Source organism: Taudactylus pleione, unplaced genomic scaffold, assembly GCF_031769625.1.
Source record: "Taudactylus pleione unplaced genomic scaffold, aTauple2 ptg000170l, whole genome shotgun sequence".
Classification (NCBI taxonomy): domain Eukaryota; kingdom Metazoa; phylum Chordata; class Amphibia; order Anura; family Myobatrachidae; genus Taudactylus; species Taudactylus pleione.
Genome location: NW_028284572.1, coordinates 11,689,864 through 11,706,869, shown reverse-complemented (window position 1 = coordinate 11,706,869; position 17,006 = coordinate 11,689,864). Strand labels below are relative to the sequence as shown.

Here is a 17,006-nt window from a genome sequence, read left to right as displayed (position 1 = left end):
GCATCTTGAGGATGCTCCAGGGAGCTGTAATGGTGGCGGTGTGACCGTCTGAAGCATCCTAAGGACTCTCCAGGCGGCACTGCTGCATAGAGTCTGGCTGCAGGCTGCCATTCTAGGCACCCTGCTAGCCAAATGAGGCTAGCAGAAAAAAGCTTAGAGGGCCACACCAAATGATTCCGAGGTCCTTATATGGCCCCGGGCTTGAGTTTCCCCATCCCTGCTATAGGGGTTCTCCTCCTATGTCAGTAAATTTTCACCGTCCGGGGACCTCTCTATGGAGCGGGCTTAAGGTAATTCTTTTTATAGAACTTAACTGAATACAAAACTTTGTTTCTAATTTTTATTGAGAAAGTGGTTCATATATTTATTTCTATGATGTCAGTGATAGTGTACTGACGTCGCTAAAGCCCTTTATTTAACTTTAAGCCTATATGTAATATGGAAGGATACCTGAGGTCAAGGCAATGAGATCCGCCCATGTTAACTATAGGCCTAATGTTAAGTATATGGAAGCAGTTGTGGACTAACTATTTCCATTATTTCAGGACAGTTGCTTGGGCGCCATGCTGGGACTTGTAGTTTGCCTATGACAAAGTGTTTAATTATGTAATTTTTTACACTGTTACCCAGCGCTACATGGGTGCTGGAAGAGCCCTAGTGCTGTGGATGAGTGACTGCTAGCATACGGGACATATTTAGTTAAGTAAACATACTGCAGGCAATTCATATTTATGGCAAATAGTTGCTTTATTTGTCAACATCCACCTGCAAGAACATCCCTGCGATGACGATGAAACCGAGATTGAGCATGTGTATATACTGGCATCCTCTCTCTGCCCACGTCACAGAATTGCACTATATAGTAGTGTGTCATTCTTAATAATTATGGGGGAAAAAAAATCTGTTAATCATTATTATTTATGATGATGTATAGTGAAGTATGTGTTTATTTTACAGAGATGGGCTGGTCTCAGTTTCCAAACATAATGTAACAACAAAATAGAAAACGAGAGAGTTTCATGTAAAAGTCAGGAATTTGTAGTTCGGTTATCACCACTATAATCTACTACCAGTACCAGCAGTATTATTCAAGACAATGAAGGTCAGTCTGTCTCCTGGGGATGGATGCAATTTTTTTTTGTTTAGTGTCAGTGAGTGCACAGAGCATGACACATTCGTTAAGCTATGTAGGCTGTTGTATAGGTAACTGTGTACACAAGGTGCTGTTGTATAGGTAACTGGTTGCTATGTGCTACAGCACACTGTACACAGTCAAATTTTTACTCTCGTGTAAACCCCACAAATACGATTAGTTAATGTGTGCCCCACTATTTTATACTACATTTGCCCTCTTGTAACGTTCCTGCATCACCAATTCTCTATGGAGTTTTGGCTGAAGGTTCAGCTGTGTATAATTTCTGTACAACTCATAGTAAAGTGACTCTGGGTTTTATTTCTGCTATAGTAACAAGGCCAGGCCTGTGCTGTGGTGTGCAGGCACAGATGCTGGGTGACGTTTATGTTCTGTTGTACCCTAGTTTAGTGACCTCTCTTTTGTTCTCTTGGGAATATAGAAGGGGCTGCAGGGGTGACTAATTGGCATTGCTGGGTCTGCGTACTTTTAGAAGGAAATCCATTAGACTGCTTTGTATTTTCTCTTAATTGCAGGTCTTAAGTCCCCTGCATCTAAACCTTAATGACTACTGTGGGAAAAGGCATTACTTGACATTTTAATACACTCTGTCATCCTTCCATTAAGAACCAATGCAGTCATCTAGCTAGTTGAAGGTAGTTTACATCACAAATTGTTACATCTATATGGTGTAGGTTTTACATTGTCTGAGCTGTAAAGGAAGTGCAGATATTTTGAAATCTAAAAATGTGCTAAACATTGAGAACGCTAGTGCATCTCTGGCTAAGATTTCATAGATAGGGCTGAAGCAAATGTATTTGCATAGTCTAACAATTCTGCCTGGAGATAATTGTTTAACTAAAACCAGCTGTGCTAAAAAAAAAAAAAATATATATAATACTCGTTAAAAGCCAGTCAAAATGATGAGAAAAAATAACAGATCATGTTGGATCGTTTTTTTGTAACTGTTAAATTTCCCACATCATGTATCCCACAAATGTTTAATCAACTATCGGTTGAAAAATGAAAAAAAAAGAACTTGACACAATTTCTCGTTAAGAAACTATATACCTCCAATTGCGCTAATCAATGAACGGGTCTGATAGTTGAAATTCAGATATTTAATACATCACATATATAAACATGTAAAATATCAATAATGATATCACAAAAATACAGATATCACATATATAAACACATCAATATTGATATCACAAAAACAACTGGTTTTGTGTGGTGTGTGTGTATATGTATATGTGTGTATATGTGTGTGTATATATATATATATATATAAAACATGTATATATCTCATAAAACATGTATTTACAATAAAAATGTCCCAATTCAATCAAAAAGAGATCTGAAAAATTCCACGAAAAAAAATTAGATAAATACATTTTTGGCCAGATCTAAATCTTGCTGGAAAAAACCATTATGATACAGGTTGAGTCTCCCATATCCAAATATTCCGAAATACGGATTTATTTTGGTATGACTGAGATAATGAAACCTTTTGATTTTTGATGGTTCAATGTGCACAAACTTTGTCTAAGGCACAAATTATTAACAATATTGTATAAAATTAACTTCAGGCTGTGTGTATAATGTGTATAAGAAACATAAATGAATTTCATTTCCGTACACAAACTTTGCTTGAGCCACAAAAGTATTGAAAATATTGTATAAAATGACCTGCCGGCTGTGTGTATAAGGTGTATATAACACATAAATGCATTCTGTGTGTATATTTGGGTCCCATTCCCAAGATATTTCATTATGATATGCAATTATTCCGAAATACGGAATATTCTGTTATCTATATATATATATATGTGAGGACACTCCCTCATTAGGTGGCTGCCAGCTGCCAGTCCTTCCAAAGGATATCTATTCAGACAATCATGTAGAGATTAATAAAAATGGTGAAGAAACTGTGCCTTCAGTGTACCAGTTATTTTTAGATAGTTTACAACAACACTGTTCATGGAGAGTCCATATGATCTTTATCCTGAAGGGATCTCCGTGTGCTATGCCCCAGGTGTATATCTCAGAAAAAGAGAATAAAAACCAACATAGTGTAACCTGATAAAGGATCTTAATATTATATATTGTATATAGGACTGTGCTAATTGCACAGAGATAATGTATTAATGCAAAAACAAAAAATGGTGTCAGAAAAAACTCGTGATAAATCCAGCAATCACCAGCACCCAGAATATGCAAACCTCATACCGGATGAAGCTTTTCACAAAGCAATGTATATAGGGTATCTTCTCCTTAGGCACAATTCAACTCCAAGGCAGATATGAAATATAAAGAGAGCCTCCAGATCGTGTGGTACGTTTTTACACACAAAATATTTAATTAAGAACACAATAAAGACTTGTACAATTAGACATTAAAAAGTGCGCTTATCTGTCCAAAGTGTTATGGAGATATTTAACAGGAGGTCCAGTCTACAGCTCAATGCGTTTCGTCCCGCTGTAGTCTCTGGGGACTTCTTCAGGAGTAGATTTTACTGTCAAATCTACTCCTCAAGAAGTCCCTAGAGACTAAAGCGGGACGAAACGCATTGAGCTGGAGACTCCTCTCTTGGGATATGAAATTGCCAGGGTGCTCAGCATCCGCTTACAAACAGCTATATAACTCCCATATCGCGGCACTCGTCCGTACTTGAAATGACACAACTCAACAAATCATTTGCTCCAACGTTTCGGATTTTACTCCTTTTGTCAAGGAACAAATTTAAATGCAAGACAAACATACATAACGTCTCTTGCACACATTTGGTCTCACCATGTGCTGCTCGTCTGGTATGGTGTACAGTGTGTATGTATGTGTGTGTGTATATATATATATATATTGTAATTTTTTAAATAAATGTTGCCTTTACCTAATGCCTTAAAATGAAAGAAGATGACAAATCAGGGAATCAGTACGATGACCACCGGCTGTAAGGTCGGCAGTTTTATCCCGACACCGGCAGCAGTGGAAATCCCTAGAAGAGATTTAGGTAAGTATCACTAACCCTACCCCCCCATCGCTAACCCTCCCTTAGGGGGTGCCTAAGGGAGGGGGGGGGGTAGGCCCGAAGTCCCCCCCGGGAGCCCCTAACATACAGTCAGGTGCATAAATATTGGAACATTGACAGAATTTTCATATTTTGCCCTCTATTCACCACCACAATGGCTTTGAAATGAAACAAACAAGATGTGCTTTGACTGCAGACTTTCAGATTTAATTTGAGAGTAATTACGTGAACGGTGTAGGAATTACAACGGTTTCTATATGTGCCTCCCACTTTTTAAGGGGCCAAAAGTAATGGGACTATCAACTCAAAAGCTATTTCATGGACAGGTGTGGGCTATTCCCTCATTATTTCATTATCAATTAAGCAGGTAAAAGGTATGGAGTTGATTCTAGGTGTGACATTTGCATTTGGAATCAGTTGCTGTCGACTCTCAATATGAGATCCAAAGAGCTGTCACTATCAGTGAAGCAAGCCATCATTAGACTGAAAAATCAAAACAAACCCATCAGAAACATAGCAAAAACATTAGGTGTGGCCAAATCAAGTGTTTGGAACATTCTAAAAAGAGAAAACGCATCGGAGAGCTCAGCAACACCAAAAGACCCGGAATACCATGGAAAACAACTGTGGTGGATGACAGAAGAATTATTTCCCTGGTGAAGAAAAACCCCTTCGCAACAGTTGGCCAAATCAAGAACACTCTTCTGGAGGTAGGTGTATATGTGTCAAAGTCAACAATCAAGAGAAGACTTCACAAGAGTGAATATAGAGGGTTCACCACAAGATGTAAACCATTGGTGAGCCTCAAAAACAGGAAGACCAGATTAGAGTTTTGCCAAACAACATCTAAAAAAGCCATTACAGTTCTGGAACAACATCCTATGGACAGATGAGACAAAGATCAACTTGTACCAGAGTGATGGGAAGAGAAGAGTATGGAGAAGGAAAGGAACTGCTCATGATCCAAAACATACCACCTCATCAGTGAAGTGTGGTGGTGGTAGTGTCATGGCGTGGGTATGTATGGCTGCAAATCGAACTGGTTCCCTTGTATTTATCGATGATGTGACTGCTGACAAAAGCAGCAGAATGAATTCTGAAGTGTTTCGGGCAATATTATATGCTCATATTCAGTCAAATGCTTCAGAACTCATTGGACGGCGCTTCACAGTGCAGATGGACAATGACCCGAAGCATACTGCAAAACCAACCAAAGAGTTTTTTAAGGCTAAAAAGTGGAATGTTATGCAATGGCCAAGTCAATCCCCTGACCTGAATCCGATTGAGCATGCATTTCACTTGATGAAGACAAAACTGAAGGGAAAATGCCCCAAGAACAAGCAGGAACTGAAGACATTTGCAGTAGAGGCCTGGCAGAGCATCACCAGGGATGAAACCCAGTGTCTGGTGATGTCTATGTGTTCCAGACTTCAGGCTGTAATTGCCTGCAAAGGATTTGCAACAAAGTATTAAAAAGTGAAAGTTAGATTTAGGATTGTTTAGTTTGTCCCATTACTTTTGGCCCCTTAAAAGTGGGAGGCACATATAGAAACCGTTGTAATTCCTACACAGTTCACCTGATTTGGATGTAATTACCCTCAAATTAAATCTGAAAGTCTGCAGTTAAAGCACATCTTGTTTGTTTCATTTCAAAGCCATTGTGGTGGTGAATAGAGGCCAAAATCTGAAAATTCTGTCAATGTCCCAATATTTATGGACCTGACTGTATGAATGTACTATAAAGATTTATTGACTTTGCTTTTGCCCTGCCTGTGGTGTTGAGTTTGTGTTTGTTATCCATAAATACAATGTGTTCCTGGTTTGCTGGTACTTAAAAACATAGAGTAGAAAACAATCTGCAGAAAATGAATTATTAGAAGTTTGGTTACTTTGCAGACTTTTTTCAATAGAATATGGTGTCATCACACATTGTTTTAAACAAGCCCTGGTTAAATTCTCTCGTATTGCCGTGCTGTGGTAGATATACTGTCAAAGTGACCTGCGTGTTCTTTTCTTTTTTTTCTATTTCGAAGGACATGAAGCGATCACTACCAGCAGGACTTGGCCTTTCAGAAACTCACATCACCTCCCATGGTTTTGATGGCAGCAAAGAAGGAATTGTAGAAGCGGGACCTTTTATGGGTAAGAAATGCTGTTTTAAGCATTGGATGAACGATTTAGGTACTAGTGCTGTATTATCTGGGATGTAGTTAATTTACAGACGCCAGGATGCCAGCCCCAAAGCTCAACTCGGGATTAAAAATAGGTGTCGAAATCCTGATGCCTATCTTTAGCCGGCATCCTGAACGAAGGTAAGCGGGGACAGGTTAGGTGATATCCGTGGGGGGGAGGGATAAGTTTAGGTACCCCCTGGGGGGAGGGATAGGGTTAGGCGACGGTGAGGGGGGTTAGGCACTAAGGGGGGAGGTTAGGGTTATGCACCACTGGGGTGAAGTTAGGGTTAGGCACTAAGGGGGGAGGTTAGGGTTAGGCACCATTAAGGGAGGTTAAGGGGGGGGGAATGGGGTAGGGTTAATATACTTACGACCCCTGTCGGGATTTTCAGCTTTCGGCATGCCACTGTCGGGATATGAACCAATGGCTGTAGCCGCCAGTTCATATCCTGACAGCGGCATGTCAAAAGCTACCCAACCCGTATTATCCAACTCCCAGCTGAGACTTTGTGAACATATGATCTACACTGGGGTTCATTGAACAGGGAACTCAGCACAAATGGTTCTCACAAGGAATTATCATTAAGGGTTTTGATATCTATGTTAAATTAACCCGTTATACACACGTGGTCATAAAGAACAGATAAGGGAACTTGGTTGGAAGAAATCAGGCTTTCAGGTATATTGTGTGCTTCCTTTGTACAATCAAGTGCATAGTCTGCCTGTTCTTCATAGGGTCATTCATCCATATTTAATGCCGTGCTTTAACTCCATTTGTTTTTTGTTTACCTTGCGTTTAATACTAGCTTTATTTAATCTCAATGAATGCTGTGTCTTTGGTCTACGCTGGTGTACGAGATGACTTTATCAGACTTTATTTTAGCTGATTCCTGCAGCAGCATGTTTTTGAAAACAAATGCAACATGAAATATGTTCTTACTAGAATTGTACTTAGCAATGCAGACTTTTATGTGTATATAATTATGCTGCACCTCCAGGGTTTTGTTTAAATGTAATTAGTTTAATGTCTAAGCAGCTGACCACTTTGATTCCCTTTGGAAGTCTTCATCTTAGAAACCTGGTCATGTTCCTGCTTTTCCTGATGTTCATTTGTCTTGGATGTTACTTTTAGAATGAATTAGGAGGCCACTTTAAATGCCTAGGTCATGCAAGTTACGGCATACAAATGTGAATATGAAAGATCGCTGTTCCCTAAACATTATTATAGCTTTTGGATAAGAAACTATATATGTTGGGTAGCCAGCAAATCGGTATCATGATCTCCTCCAGTTATGCGTTACATAGATTAGGGGTGCTGACGCTATTTTAATTTGCTTAAATGGACATACTGAGTATCCGGATAGATGATCGACCATAAAAAGGTCGACAGTCAATAGGTTGACAGTGCAAAATGTCAACACACAAAAATGGTCGGCACAATGTTTTTTAAGGGTGAAGTTTGGGATTAGGGTTAGGCTACCGGAGGCGACGGTCAGGGTTAGTCACTAGGGGGAGGGTTAGGATTAGAGTTAAATTAGAAAAAAAAAACATGACAACCATTTGTGTGCCAACTTTTTGTCCCTGTCGACCTAATGCATGTCGACCATATGTTGGCAACCTAGTGATCGTCAACCTTTTTATTGTCTTTTATAGCACATCTGATATACTGTGCTGCAGATAAAGGAGAGATGTTTCCTACAGGGCCTTAGAGAACCATTTTTCTTGCGCAGAATTGTCACATTGCTGTCATTGCTACTACAATCAACAAGTAAAATAGCACTTATTGGGGGTGATTCAATTGTTTTTTGTGTGCCCAGCAGAGCAATTCAATTGTTTATCCGTTTGGGGCGCCCGTGCCGTGTGTGCGCTCAAACAGCCGACTTCTCGCACATTTCTACTCGCCACCTCAGGAGACAGCGAGCAGAAATGTGTCTAACCGCATATATGCACGCCCGAACGGAGCAACAATTAAATTGCTCCGTCGTGCGCCCATTACTTTAGGTTCCCTAAAGGACTGACATGTTTTTCTGTTTTCTTCCACAAGAGTTCCTTGTTTGTACCTTTCCTGAAACCGTTCTCTCTACTTGAGACTCAAACTAGTAACAGTCGTAGCATTTTCTGCCCATAATGACAAGAGGAAGAGTTATCAGTCCATCTTGTACAATGCAATAAGGGCTTTGCAGCATTAATGTAAATCCGTCAATAATCTGAACACAAAGAGGACCGTACACAAGGATATTGACAGTCTGTTGCATAAGTGTTATGTTTACAACTTTATCCATTGTATCAGTTTTAAAATTCTTATTCTAATTATGCCAGTATCCAAACGACATGCTTTCTTTAAAAAGTAAAGGTGGGTATCCACTACTAGATATACAAGAGAGAGCACGATTACGACATTGGAATCGTGCTGTCGTTTGTATACCTAGTGATGTGCCTAGACTGAACATTCACTCGTTCAGTCCAGGCACATCCATCATCCCCGCACATGCTGAACCTGACGAGATCGTCAGGTTGACCAGCATGTACGGGCAATGATAGATGTGCCCGGACTGAACGCATGCGCGATTTGCAAGCGATTGCACGATAGTTACGTCGTTATCGTGCAACCGCTTGCTAAAATCGCCTAGTGGATACCCCCTTAACAGTTGGTTAATGTAATGACCATCAACGTATGTGAGACGTAGGCTCCCAGTGTGTTTGATTTTTTTATTTAGTAAAAGCTAAATAAAAAGCTAATTTCAAGGTATGAATGCAGTCATTTCATCGGAATAGATATATAACAAAGTCCTGGTGAACATCAATTATACACTTCCCCAATACACAACCAATCACAAAACCGCCAGCTCTGTGTACAATCAAATGGATTATAGAATACATAAATATTCGCGAATAACATATTTTCTACCATATGCATTAATGATTACTAAATCATGCCCATTTAGGAATACCTGTCGGATGTGTTGTATAGTTTTATTTGTGCCACTCATCTGGCAAAGTCAGAAATGTGTTTTGCTTTTTTCTACCAAGTTTTATTCATCTTGTATGAAGGTGGTTCTGTGCAATTCCACTCTCATGCTTGATGATCCAGAACGAGCAATTTGAAGCTGTCTAAAATTCGACTCTGACTCGGGATTTTGAACACTGGGCCTGATTCAGACCCGCTCGCCAAGCCGTCGTTATGGGTCTCGCACCAAAGGGGGCGTGCTGTTGATGGTGATTGACAGCACGCCCCCTTTGGTGGGCGTGCCTGCCCAGACAGAGGCCCATGGGAACGCCTACCACCTGAGTCTGCACTGCTGTTGTCTGCAGTGTGCTGTCTGTGTGTCTGGCTGCTGACATCATCAAGTGAGACCCAGGAACATCCAATCAGCGTTGTTTGCCCAGGTAGGACCCGTACACACTGCACTACATCCCAGGTCGGTCCAGTGTTCAACCCTGGTCGATACATTGGTTTTAAATGTCGGGATAATTTTTGGTGCCGCTTTCACAGTGCAGGTCGACCCGGTAATAACCCAGGTTATTTTGGCTATGTGAAAGGGGTATAAATCTTAAAAATATAAACTGCTTAAGTTATTTTCTAATGCAGTTGCAGAAACGCACATTCTTTTTATTTTTTTGACATCCCTGCTAAAAAGAAACCTATATTATGAATATACACTACTGGTCAAAAATTTTAGAACACCTCCATATTTCAAGTGTTTATTGAACTTCAAGCAATTTAATGTAAGTTTTTAACTCATCAAAGTAGCCGACTTTTGCAGATGTAACTGCCGAACACACTTGTTGCGTTTTCCACAGGGAAATCAAATATTTGTGAATTTGTTCCCAACACTGTTGCAGAAGTTCCCACAAATGTGTTACACTTGTTAGGTTGCTTTGCCTTCACACTTTGTCCAGTTCATCCCAAACCAGCTCGATAAGTTTTGGTCTGGAGACTGTGCTGGCCATTCAATGTTTGAAGCCTACGATCTTGTTCTTTCCCTTGAAATTGGTTCTGAACTAGCCTAGAGGTCTGTTGGGTCATTTTTTTGCTGTAGGATGAATTCTTGACTAATTAGGCACACTTGCTGCAGAAGCCACGGGGAAGGGGGATCAAAAGACAATGATGGTTGTTTAGAACCATCATCTGCAGATATCTGTTAAGTGTGTATCCAGCTTTAGCTTCGCACATACGCAGAACAGGAGCATTCACTATTTTATCCAAACACTGAATACTAATCAGAAATTAGTAATATTTTATGAAGACCTGTTATCTCTGGTGACTGCCTAAAGTTTGAGAAGATCATCATTTTACATAGAATTCATGATGCGGTTTTTACACATGAATTCATTTCTCGGCCCAATTCTCATTTGTTGGGAAGATAATTTGATGAGCTACATAATCATTGTTATTAATAGATGAATTAATAACCTTGTGCATGCTGATAATATTCTGTCATGTCACCATTATAAGGTTATTGTATTTTTGGGGGGGAAAACCCCCTTAATGTGTTGCTAGTTGTCATAAGATATATTAAGTTGGGGGATTTCCACCTCTTACTGGCTCACTGTCAGAACACCTTCCAGCTTATTTTTAATAATAATGTCACTTTTAAATAAGGTGAAAAATAACTATTCTCTGCATATAGCAGAAATGAAAGTACTCAGCACATGCAGCATGTGTATATCTCTCTATATATACATTATACAAGATAAAGTGTACAAATACAGTCAGGTGCATAAATATTGGGACATTGACAGAATTCTGATAGTGACAGCTCTTTGGATCTCATATTGAGAGTCGACAGCAACTGATTCCAAATGCAAATGTCACACCTAGCATCAACTCCAGACCTTTTACCTGCTTAATTGATAATGAAATAACGAGGGAATAGCCCACACCTGTCCATGAAATAGCTTTTGAGTTGATAGTCCCATTACTTTTGGTCCCTTAAAAGTGGGAGGCACATATAGAAACCGTTGTAATTCCTACACCGTTCACCCGATTTGGATGTAATTACCCTCAAATTAAATCTGAAAGTCTGCAGTTAAAGCACATCTTGTTTGTTTCATTACAAAACCATTGTGGTGGTGAATAGAGGCAAAAATATGAAAATTCTGTCAATGTCCCAATATTTATGGACCTGACTGTAAATAACTATTAATTAAAATTGATATATAGTATACATGTGTGTATACATGAATGTGTATATTTATACACACACATGCATTTATGCAATGTACTGTTGCATCTTATAGACAAAATAATAATTTTAGTTGAACAATTATTTAAATTGGCAGAAACCCTTAAGCTGCATACACACACAACGATTTTGTTACCAACGATTTTATGAACGATTTTTCTGTCAGATTTTTTAAAGTGTAATGAACGATTTTTATGAACTACAAACGATTTTTGCATATTCCCTTAATGAAAATCGTTCAGTTGACAAGTGTGACTGAACTACAAACTACAAACGTGAACGCGCATGAACGATAATCGTTCATCATTTGACTCAGAAAGTGAACGATTTTTTCAAACGATTATCGTTGTGTGTGTATGCAGCTTAAGAGGTAGAATCTGAAGCATCAGCAGCAAATGTAAAATAACATAGTGTATGTGGTAGTGTGTGCTGATTATATGGGACTTGTTCCAATTCATTCAGTCCCAAAACCACCTATACCTCAGCAAAGCCTTGAGGGAATTGCAGGTGTTTTCCAGAAATATTTGTACTCTACATAGAAAGTAATAGAATCATATGTCATACTCCCAATCACTAAATATGTCCAATCTGTGCATATTAATGGTGCTATTTATTCCACAAATGACTCCAGTTGCATTCTTCACTTAGAGAAAACACTTAGACCCTTACCCACTGGCATTTACCCTCATTTTTGGGGTATCATACAGCAATTTTGCCCGCCTTAATAAATTTGCTTGCAGTAAGAAATGTATGCATGGCTTTCCAATGATATCCTCACCCAACAGAGTAAATGCCTTGGCGGCATCTAGTGAAACCATCATTGCATCCCTGGGTGGTAGTATACTTAGGCAGCATGAGCCAATCTGGTGTGTGTGCAGAAAATAAGTCATTACTTATTAACACCTGTGGCTGTGATTGCTGTCATGATCTTAATGCCAGTGGTCAACAATGAATTAGATCTGAGTGTTGGATACTTGCCAGGCATAAATACTAGTGTCATAGATGGTGGTGGTGCGGTGAGACCCTCCTTTATTTGCCGTTTCAGACATCTCTAATAATTTACAAACAAAACAAAGGGTCTGTTTTACATGTATTTTGTGTCATCTAAAATACATTGTCATATTGGTTTTATTGGAGATTTACAGGCGTCACTGTACATGTGTATATATGTGTGTACGTTCTGACGCCACTTGGATTAGGTACACCTTTCTAGTACTAGGCAGGGCCCCCGCTTTGCCCCAAGAACAGCCTCAATTCTTTGCAACATGGATTAAACAAAATGCTGGAGCCAGTTCTTAGAGATTTCAGTCTAAGGCCCGTATTCAATTTGAGACGAAAAGCCATTTTCACGTGTTTTTGGCGGAAACTTTTCGCCAATTATGTCATTTCGCCAGGCGGAAAAGTATCGCCATATTCAATTTGGAAGACTTTCCGCCTAGGCGGAAAGTCAATGCAATGTAATAGGTGAAAAATTTTCGCCTATGAATAGCCGGCAGAAAAAAGTGCAGAATTGGGGTTTTGGGGTGCAACGTTGTGCAGCCTTCAGACAGTCCCCCAAAGGTAATCTGTGTCAAAAAAAAAAACCACTTAAGAACACCCCAAAAAATAACTTTGATATTGGGGGACAAAGTTAAAAACTAGCGACCTTGACTCTGGGGGGGTCCCCAAGTATGTGTTTTTTTCATTGCAGGGGCTTGTGGCAGTTGGATTTTTCACGTTTTTTTAAACTTAACTTTAGCAATTTTAAAATATGCTGTCCCCCATTTTCAAGTACTAGAAATTTGCTGGGATAAGTTATTTTCTGCAGAAAAAACCTCCTGAAAACTATTTTTCACCACTTATCCAAAAACGCTATTTAGCAGCTATTGAGCCTGTTTAAAAACACCAAATACCTTCAGCAAGCCAAATCGGGGGTACTATAGCTAACCCCCATGTCAGAGCATCTTTTGGGGGGTGTCAGGCTGATTTCCCCAAATCTGACAGTGCTTGTTTGTTTTGCTGGGTCCCGTTTTCGCCTACTTTCAAATTGAAGACGGGGATAAGCGGGCACGCGCACGATACTTTTCCGCCTGCAAAACACACGATGTAGGCGAAAAAGTATCGCAAGTCCGCTCAAATTGAATACGGCTCAGTATGTTGACATGACATCAAACAGCTGTTGCAGATTGTTATCTGCACATTCATTCTGCAAATGTCCCATTCTATTAATTCCCAAACGTGCTCTATTGGATAGAGATTTGGTGACTGTGGAAGCCATTGGAGTAAATGCCCTCATTCTCATGTTTATGGAACCAGCTTGAGATGATGTGTGGGTCAGTGACGTGTGTTGAGGTCAATTGCTGGGGAGGCACACCTGTATAAAAACACAGTTCTTTTATCAAAACTCTGGAGCATGACGGGGAGTATGATAAGGGAGGGAGTATAACAGGGGAGGCACTGCCTCCCCTGTCTACCCTGACTGCACTTCCCTGGTGTGGGATGTGACATGGCACTGTTATCCAGCTGGAAGTAGCCATTAGATGATGAGTTGACTGTGGTCATAAGGACAAAGCAACAATACTCAGGTAGTCTGTGGTATTTAAGTGATAGTCGGTATTAAAGAGTGTAATGTGTGCCCAGCATACCTTTCCCACACATTACAGGTGCGAAAGAGGCGGTCTTGACATGAAGTGGACAACCCTTTTCAGTGCATATATGTAATTTGTTACTCCACTAGTTAAAGTGGAATAAAATTGTTTATCTTTAGTTAGAGTAATATGCAAATAATATGCTTGGGCTAACAGCGCTTCCATTCATTATAAATGTGTTTATTCATCTCCTAATTTCCATGCGATGTGTGCTCTTCTTAGGTTCCCTCTCCACACCCAGGTCTCCAGTAATTTCCCCAAGCAGCACAGCAGCTAGCAGATTGGCTGGACAAGGAGATGATTTAATTGTTCCATCAGGTATTGCCGATGCTGGATAACGCCCTAGGAGCTGCTGCTGCTGCACTAACCTCTCTCCATGTTCCTCTAACACATCCTGATTTATGCTAATTCTAATTGTAAGCTTTATTCTGTCCTGCTGAAGTGTAATCACATGCCAATTAACTCAAGAAAACTGTTAATCTATCTGCAAACGTGAAAACAACATCACCCTACCTATGAATTCTGTGCAGTTATTAGAGAGGCATTATTTCATATAGAATCTGATCGCCTTCTGGTTATTGATCATCACATGTGAGCTGTTACCATGAATCTGACACGTTATCAATTCATAATGGCGGAATGAGGTGACTTCTGGATAAATCTGAGCGCTTCTGCCACTATTTTTAAAATCGCACTTGGGATAATCGGAAGACCTCTTTAATCCCTTTAAAACTTAGTTTGTTCACAGTGACTAAATTATAAACCTAAAATAATATTTTTTTCTGTGCTATCTCCTCCATTTCCACAGAAAGATGTTTGTTGCCCTGTGAGTCAGATATTGCTATTTTGAATCTTTCATTATTATAATGGTAATAACTTCCATGTACTCCATTGTAAAACTCTGGTCAACACCATACATGGAAGGGTAGGGTGAGAGCATTACGTTTCTGGTTCATGAGAATTGTTGGTGTATAGTGATGGTAAAAGACGACGACCTTTGAACCATGTGTCCCTCACTGTACTTGTGTATTTTAATGTATATGTGTACTCATATACTGTAATAGCTTTTTTAATGATTAAGAAAATTATTTTCACAGTTGTACAGTAGTGAATATGCTGTTGCTTTTAACTCCATATTTTTTAACGTTCGCAATGTAACTTTGCTATTATAGTTTTCTATTATCTGATTTTAAGGTTTTTCTATCTCTTAGTATTTAACACATGTGATACATAAAATAGCATTGGTAAGTTAGATTTTTAGTTTATGGTTGCTTCTGTGAAATCCATAATTGGTGTGTTAATAATTCTGTTATGTTGTAAGATGCTAAAGTTTATGTACAATACTTCATCTTTATTGATACACACAGTATAATTTTACAGCTCCTGCGTTTCTTCTATCCTTTCCATAGGGTGATGTTGTTTTACGAAATATCGCTAATATGCCGCTGAGAAATAAACCTGCTATTACTATGTGTACTTTATTATTTTTCTGCGTTTGATCTATTGATGACTGTGTTCCAAATAGTTAGGTAAATTTGTTGTTGCATAAGGAAACACTGAAAATTAAATTGGTTTTATTTAATAAATGAATTAGGGTAAATATATTGTATAAACCCCAATATATTCTGGGTTTTTTTGTGTGTCATGGTAGACATTTAGTACAGTTTATTATGCTATCATCCACAAACCATACCCTGATAGAAATGTTTAGCATCCCGGGCATCTAGCTCTGTCTGAATTACATGTACTTTGCCCCTTTTGATTCTGTAGCTGAAGGACAGAGAACACAGCAGAGAAGTGGCCCTGTTGTCCTCACTGAAGAACCAAGAAATACAGCTATTGAAAAATTTGAACTCGTTAGAAGATGGAGTTTAAATACATACAAGGTGTGTACACAATGTTTAATTTAAACCTAGATTATATGTTGTTGTCGTTTTGGATTTGGCCCAACTCAGAAATCTGATGGGACGTCTGTTTAGAATTTCAGTAGATTTGCCCTTAGGCTGAGAACTGTAGAGGAACTTGTATTTTGTTCTGCTGCTGAGACCTCATTTCAGTTACAGACCATTCTGTCTCTAAAACTTTGAGAAATTTGCTGTGTCCTGATAAAATCTTTGTTCCACACCAGGTGCAGTCACCTGATTCCATAGATGGTTTTTATATCGTGTGTGATGAGGGATGATAAGACATAAAGAGAACGCTGAATGCCATTTTCATATTGTGATATAATAGAAATAATTTTCAGTAGTATGCAAGTTTCCAATAACTTTTTCCTATCAGTTTACTTTTCTTCCTGTCCTCTGAGCGCTCAGCATGAGCGAAAAACAGAGCCGAAACACCATTTTATGATCTTGTGAGTGCAACAGACTTGGGACAAGCATAGGAGGGTTTGGGTACGATAGCCCGGTGTTAACCATCCCGATTGTCACAATACCGGCAGTGGAATCCCGAAATCATGACTGTCGTCAGACAAATTTTAGTGAGTATTTTAACCCTAACCCACCCCTCACTCAGCCTAACCCTAACAGTCCCCTTTGGCAACCTAACCCAAACCGTCCCTTTCGGCCACCTATTCCTAACCGTCCCCTACCACAGTCAAACTCTAACCGTTCCCCAAGTGCCTAACCCTAATACCATTTGAATTTGGCGGTATTTTGATCATAGGAATTCTGTGCCGTTATTGTGACCGTCAGGATGGTCACCGTCTGGTTCCTGACTGCATCCCCGTAGTAGTTATATATCTGAATGCTCTGTGTGCATTGACCTATTAAGGTAAATCAGGTGAAGTTGGTATTTATTGTACTAGTGTTGAGTTTTTTATTGGTGGTGAAAGTTCTAGTACAAGAGAAAAGAGCC

General features: G+C 39.4%; 1 protein-coding gene across 2 annotated transcripts in view; it reads left to right on the top strand.

Annotated features, from left to right (window-relative positions):
• The first annotated feature begins 1,011 nt into the window (after window positions 1-1,011).
• The window catches only part of ARFIP1 (ARF interacting protein 1), a 99,472-nt gene continuing 83,477 nt past the window's right edge, over window positions 1,012-17,006 (top strand). The window contains exons 1-4 of one of the 2 annotated variants that reach the window (XM_088475377.1): window positions 1,012-1,102; window positions 6,197-6,305; window positions 14,373-14,468; window positions 15,921-16,036. In XM_088475377.1, coding sequence (XP_088331503.1) covers window positions 1,097-1,102; window positions 6,197-6,305; window positions 14,373-14,468; window positions 15,921-16,036 — 327 coding nt within the window. In that variant the 5' untranslated portion in view covers window positions 1,012-1,096. The remainder of the gene's footprint in view (window positions 1,103-6,196; window positions 6,306-14,372; window positions 14,469-15,920; window positions 16,037-17,006) is intronic. The other variant, XM_088475379.1, reaches the window with a different exon arrangement.